At 54.5% G+C, this 6,197-nt stretch overlaps 2 protein-coding genes across 2 annotated transcripts; one reads left to right on the top strand and one right to left on the bottom strand.

The window, feature by feature from the left end:
• Positions 1–283: 283 nt before the first annotated feature.
• On the top strand, positions 284–1,192 carry LOC125522121 (uncharacterized). The gene has a single exon (XM_048687196.2). The coding sequence runs from the start codon at positions 369–371 to the stop codon at positions 924–926; it is 558 nt and encodes a 185-aa protein (XP_048543153.1). The 5' UTR covers positions 284–368; the 3' UTR covers positions 927–1,192.
• A 107-nt stretch (positions 1,193–1,299) lies between these two features.
• LOC125522119 (uncharacterized) lies at positions 1,300–6,197 on the bottom strand. The gene has a single exon (XM_048687195.2). It carries the CDS (start codon positions 6,035–6,037, stop codon positions 3,077–3,079), a length of 2,961 nt encoding a protein of 986 aa, XP_048543152.2. The 5' UTR covers positions 6,038–6,197; the 3' UTR covers positions 1,300–3,076.

Raw genomic sequence — 6,197 nt, 5'->3', positions numbered from 1 at the left:
GCTCTCTCTTGCATCTCCTTCTTCTTTGCTTTTCTATCAGGGAGGAGGGAGTCTCCTCTGCAAGCATCCGCTTTTCTCTGCAAGCTGCATACTAAGCGGTCCATGGACCATCTGAACCTACGTGAAGGCTGCGGCACCGGTCCAGCGCTGGGCATTGCCCTTATAAGGGCGAGTGTACGTGCGTATGTATAATAAGCATAAAAAAAACACTTTTCTCCTTTGCTAGTCACCTCTGCTCTAAGATTGTGTTTTGCTTTAAGATATGTGCGATCCGTCCCTAAAAAAAACAATACGGGGTATGTGCGATCCGGCTTCATCCCCCCACTGGCCATCCCCGCACTCACCAGACCCAAATCCCCCAAGTCTCCATGGCCCCCAGATCGGAGCACGCCGGCGGGAGCGCCTCGGCGGCAGCGGCGGCGGCGGCGGCCGCCGCCCAGAGCCACGGATCCGGGTTCGACTCCATGGACCCCTTCTTCCACGCGCTCCGCGTGGTCCCCTTCGCCTTCCTCCAGCCGCCGCGCACCCGCCTGAAGCTGCCGTCCAACCTGGCGCTCCCGTCCCCGATGGTCGTCTTCTCGCTCATCCTGCTCACCTACTTTGCCGTCGTCTCCGGCCTCGTCTACGACGTCATCGTCGAGCCCCCCGGCATCGGCAGCTCCCAGGACCCGGCCACCGGCGCCGTCCGCCCCGTCGTCTTCCTCCCCGGCCGCGTCAACGGCCAGTACATCATCGAGGGCCTCTCCTCCGGCTTCATGTTCCTCCTCGGGGGCGTCGGGGTCATCCTCCTCGACCTGGCCGTCGACCGCACCAGGCCCCGCAGCCTGCGCGTCTCCTTCGGCGGCGCCGGCGTCGCCGCCATCGTCATCGCCTACGCCATGGCCATGCTCTTCCTCCGCATCAAGATACCCGGGTACCTATGGTGAGGCAGAAAAATCATCTCCCCACTTCGTTATGCCCAGATCCGTCGTCAGATCTGAGGATGCTAAGCTGTTGCTGATGACTCTAGTGTACAATTTAAGTTATGTTACCATAGGATGTTGGGTTGCACTCAAATTTCAGTTGGTGATCTGAGGACTATCTATTTCGAATGATACTAAGCTGTTGCTATGAAGATCCATTTTCTGTTTGCTGTATTTGTGCAATTTCAGAACATCTCTAATAACTAGTTTGTGATATGTGGTAATCTTAATCTAGGTACCAATGCTTTTTATTTGTTTTATCATTTCAATCTCAAGCTTCATGTTCAATTGACTGAAAACTTAGGTGGGTTTGTCTCAAGCTTCATGTTCAATTGACCCAATACTTCACTGGAGAATATATTTTATACACAGTTTGCTAATTTGTGTACTTTTGTCACTTGAGTTTGCATCATATTGTGTTTGCCATTGGAAGAATATATAAGTTTTGTTCAATGCCACGTTAAACTCTAATTGGCACAAAACACTACTATACCCTTATTTGATGGCATAGCCTGGTTGGAGCCAAGGGCTTGTGAGCATGGGCAGATAAGGGCTTGTGTAGGCTAATGCTTTGGTCGCAATTTTTGTGTTTACCAAATCAAGTCGTCACCATTGAGTAATCATCAAACATGGGTTGTTATCCTTTCCTAGCATTGTCCATTGCAAGTGCCATCAAGCAACATTAATGTTTGTTTCTGATGGCAAATACATAACTACATGCTAGCTTAGATGGCAGATTTAAAATTTCACAAAGTCGGAGTGGCATGTATGATACTCCCCATAAATCAGTTATGATACTACCGTACAAGTGTAAGAATAGTGTACATGGTCCGTTCTAATAAGTCTAAGGATAAGTGAGTAGTGTACATGATTTTGTCTAATTTCCTGAAAGATAAAATGTTCTAAAAGGCAGCCTAGTTTCGGCCTTGCCTAGCTAGCATAATGCATGACAAATGGATGAGATCAGGACAAATAAGTAAGTCATCTAGAAGCCCTAGGTACAGGGCTGCTGCCTGCTTAGTGTGTTGGTCCTTCTTGAACAGTGTAAAGAAGGCAAGTGAAGATATCTATTTGGAACTCATTTGTACAAAAATAGAACGTAAGAGATATGTTATGTGGTTCTTGACTTGTGAGTTATGGATTTGAAGAGTCAATGAATTTCTGTTGATTCGTCTGACAATAGTGAGCACACAATTGGGCAACTGCTAAAGTTGTTAAATGCAAATTATCTGCAAAATGCTAATATTGGGTCACTGACAACTGTTACTGACATTAAATATTTTTTAATCTAAAATTTGTCATGGACAATCACCCTGTGCATATTCAGGAGAGCATTCTCATGTAGAAATATGTCGCAACTTTCAGCTTTAAAAATGTAAACATACTCATATAGGTGGGTGTTAATTATTAGAAAATGTTCAGTGTGAAAAATGAAAAAGAAAGTCCACAAAACTAAAGAAATGTCGGGTCGAACATCTGGCATAAATAATCTCCAGGCTGCGTGTGTGAAGGGTGATACACTATCTATCTCCTGTTATGCATTATTAGTGCTTCATATTTCTTGCCACTTGGACCAGTTAGTTCTGCCAGACTGCCACCGTCGCATTAGGAGGGAGATTACTGGGCCCTGTTTGGTTTGACAATTACTTCTATCCTAGCATCATCACCCCCTTGCATTCCAGTGTTTGAGTTTTTCTGAACTTCTGCATGTTTTTGCTTAAGTATTGTTCTACTGACTAGTGAGTAGTGAGATGGATGGCCTTCCAGCCCCAGCTCTGTCCGCAGGGTGAAAAGAGCTGTGCAGTTGTTCAATCGGGTTCATCCAGCATGGATGCACCCATTGATATCTGTGAGGATTGTATCCTGTGCTATTTCATTCATATCATAACCTATGCGAGCTTCCATGTGGAGCTAAAAATTCTCAGCACATAGTTTCCTGTGAAACTAGTTCATTTGGCAAAAATACATGCTCTGTTTTGGTTTGTCTATTTAGCAGGACTACATTAGATGTAACATGAACCATACAAAGTTGTTGGTTCATCTGCATTGTTATGCTGACAAATAGTAAGAAATAACAAATCAAGGGAATGTAATAAACAAGAAGAATCAATTGATTACACGCTGCTACCGATTGCGGCCGACTGATCATCGTCACCATTGCTAACTCCCAAGGGCTTCCACACCCGTTTCTCCATCATGTTAGAAAAGTACTTGCACACCGGGAGCTCCTTTACCTTCCCTCGCACGGCCTCGAACGACAGCAGCGCATAGATCGTGATGAAGACGACCACGGCGCCGACGAGCGCGATGACGCACGCGGATGTCTCCCGGTCCCTGCAGCTGCCGGCGGTGTAGGCGCCTAGCAGGCCGAACAGGTCCAACACCACAGCGGCCTGCAGCGCCCACAGCGGCGCGGCGCTCTTCTTCACGGCGTATTGCTTCTTCACGGTGTACTGCAGCAGCAGCAGCATGATGACGACGATGGAGGCCATGAACGACGTCGCGTTGCAGTAGAAGAAGGCCTGGTACCGTGCCGGGTTGGAGTGAAGCAGGATCGGGTTGCCGGCGACGTTGGGTGGGCTTGCTGATGGGGGCGGCGACGGCGATGGGGACGACACGGTATCGTCGTCGCCCCATGTGCCGCCAGGAGGCGCGAGACCCGCCTGGTACGTCACGCTCGCTCCAAGGATGCCGAGCAGCATCAGGTACTTGCGTTTCGCGTACTGTTCATCATCACCTTTGTTTCGGGTGGACAGCCATGACGGCGATGATCCTAGGGGCTCGAACAACCGCTTTAGCCGCTCGGGAAGCCATGGCGGCAACTTTGAACAATTGACTCTCCCCGCCGACACGAAAAGTAGGGTCTGCAGGACGAGGAAGGTGACCACCGCGGCCACGAGCGCAAAGACATAGATGGAGGTCCGCAGTTGCCGGCAGCTGCCGGCTGCGTAAGCTCCCATGAGACCTAGAAGCCCGACCATGACGCAGACGCGGAGCGCATTGCTCCGGATGCCCTGCTCGTACAGCCTCTGGTTCACCAGCAGGAGGATGACGGTGATGGACGCCATGAATCCCGTCGCATTGCAATAGAAGAACACCTGGTACCTGATCGAGTAGTGGTCAAGGAGGACAGGGTCGCCGGCGATAAGCGACCCCTCGCCTTTGCTCTCCGGCCAAAACCCTCCCGGCGGGTTCAGACCGATTTGGTAAGTCACGGTGGCGGCGAGGATGGCAAGCTGCAGCAAGAACTTGCGCCGCCTCTCGAGCCTTTTGCGATCTTCTTCACTGCCCTCGGGCTCGGACCCAGGTTGGCCGTCAGATGATAGATGCAGCAGCTTCGCAAGCCTGTCCGACATCCGGTGCATCCAGTCCATCCGCCTGCTCTGTCCATGAGTGTAGGCCACCACCTTGATGATGGAGTAGACAAAGACGGCGACGGCCAGGGAAAAGACGTAGATGGTCGTGGGGGCGTCCCGGAAGCTCCCGGCGACGTAGGCGCCCATGAGGCCGAATAGGTTCAGTATCATGGCTGTCTTGAGCGCGGCACGTCTGATGGTGGCGGGCGAGCTCAGCTCCTTGCTCTGGACGATGATGATGATGACCACCGACGCCACGAACGCCGCCGTGTTGCAGTAGTAGAACACCTTGTACCTCTTGGGGTGCATGTCGAGGAGGATCGGGTTCCCGGGGATGTGATCCGGATGCCCCGGGTCGTGGTTGTCCGGCCACACGCCGCCCGGCGGGCTCAGCCCCGCCTGGTAGGTCACCGTCGCCGCGAGGGTGGCCAGCAGGAGTAGAAGTGACCGTGACTCCTCCACCTTGTCTACCTGCCAATTTTGGATGGTGCTTGTCCTGTCCACACGGACCTCGCCGGAGTCACCTCGAGAATTACCCGGCGGCGTGTCTGGCTCTTGTTCTAGCTCCAAGTTGGCGCACGTGAGCGCGCGGCGCACGTATGCACGCCATTGCTCGAACGTGTACATGGCCTTCGCCTGTAGCACAATGCTGAGGAGCACCAAGCCAGCGAGGCACACGACGTACACGGTGGTGTCGATCCTCCTGCAGCTCCCGGCGGTGAAGGCGGCCATCAGGCCGAGCAGCTCCACCAGGACGCACACCGGCAGAGCGTGCGACCGGGCGAGGCTGCCGCTCATCAGCGTCCGGCTCATCAGCAGCATGATGATGGCAAGGGACGCCACGAAGGAGTTGGCATTGGCGTAGAAGAAGACGTTGTAGCGGATCTTGTAGGGCCCGTCGTGCAGCAGCGGGGCGCCGGCGAGGTGCCCAGCCTCGGTCTGGCTCCAGAAGCCTCCCGGCGGCACCAGCCCCGCGCCGTACGTCAGCGGCGTCGCGAAGGTGGCGAGCAGCAGCAGGAACTTGTCCGCGCGGGATGTGGCGGCGGCCGCCGGCCTTTCCCCGGCTTTCTCCATGGGGGATGTGGCGGCCGCCGGCTCTCCCCGGGCTTTGTCCGAGGGGGATGTGGCAGCCGCCGGCTCTCCCCGAGCTTTGTCCGCGAGGGATGTGGCGGCCGCCTGCTTTTCCCGGGCTTTGTGCACGTGGACGTGGACGGCAACGCAGGCGAAGACGAGCGCGAAGAGCGCCGAGACGTAGGCGGACGCGGCCACGTCGCGGCAGCTCCCGGCAGTGAAGGCGGCCATGAGGGCAAGCAGGTCGAGCAGCATGGCGGAGCGGAGCACGGTGAGGCCGACGCTGTTGTCGCTGATGCGCCGGTCGAGCAGGAACATGATGACGACCAGGGACGCGATGAAGGCGGCGGCGTTGCAGTAGAAGAAGGCGGTGTAGCGGCGCTCGTTGGTGGTGAGGAGCACCGGGTCGCCGACGCGGTTCGGGTAGGCCGCCGGCAGCGGCGGGACCTCGTCGGACCTGACGCCGCCCGGCGGGTTGAGCCCGGCCGCGTAGGTCACGCTGGCGACCAGCGTGGCAAGCAGCAGCAGATACTTGCGCCACTTCCACAGGAACTCGAGGTCCTCTTTCTGCTGCTTCGCCGCCGTGATTCCCTTTCCGGCCGGCGTAGTAGCAGTATCCATGATCGGCGCGGTGTGGTACAGTGACATACAGTGATATTATATGCTGCTGCGGTCCGCCCAGCCCGCCCGAGGATGATGGCGACTGGGTGCCCGTAGGCGTCTTCTTTTGGAAAGGAATCATCAAAGGCACGCAGACGCTTCCTTCAGTCCTCCATCCCCATTGATGCTCAGAATAAAGCTCAACAGT

Source organism: Triticum urartu, chromosome 7A (assembly GCF_056163025.1).
Source record: "Triticum urartu cultivar PI428250 chromosome 7A, HENAU_Tu73, whole genome shotgun sequence".
Lineage (NCBI taxonomy): Eukaryota > Viridiplantae > Streptophyta > Magnoliopsida > Poales > Poaceae > Triticum > Triticum urartu.
This window is presented reverse-complemented; position numbering and strand designations above follow the sequence as displayed.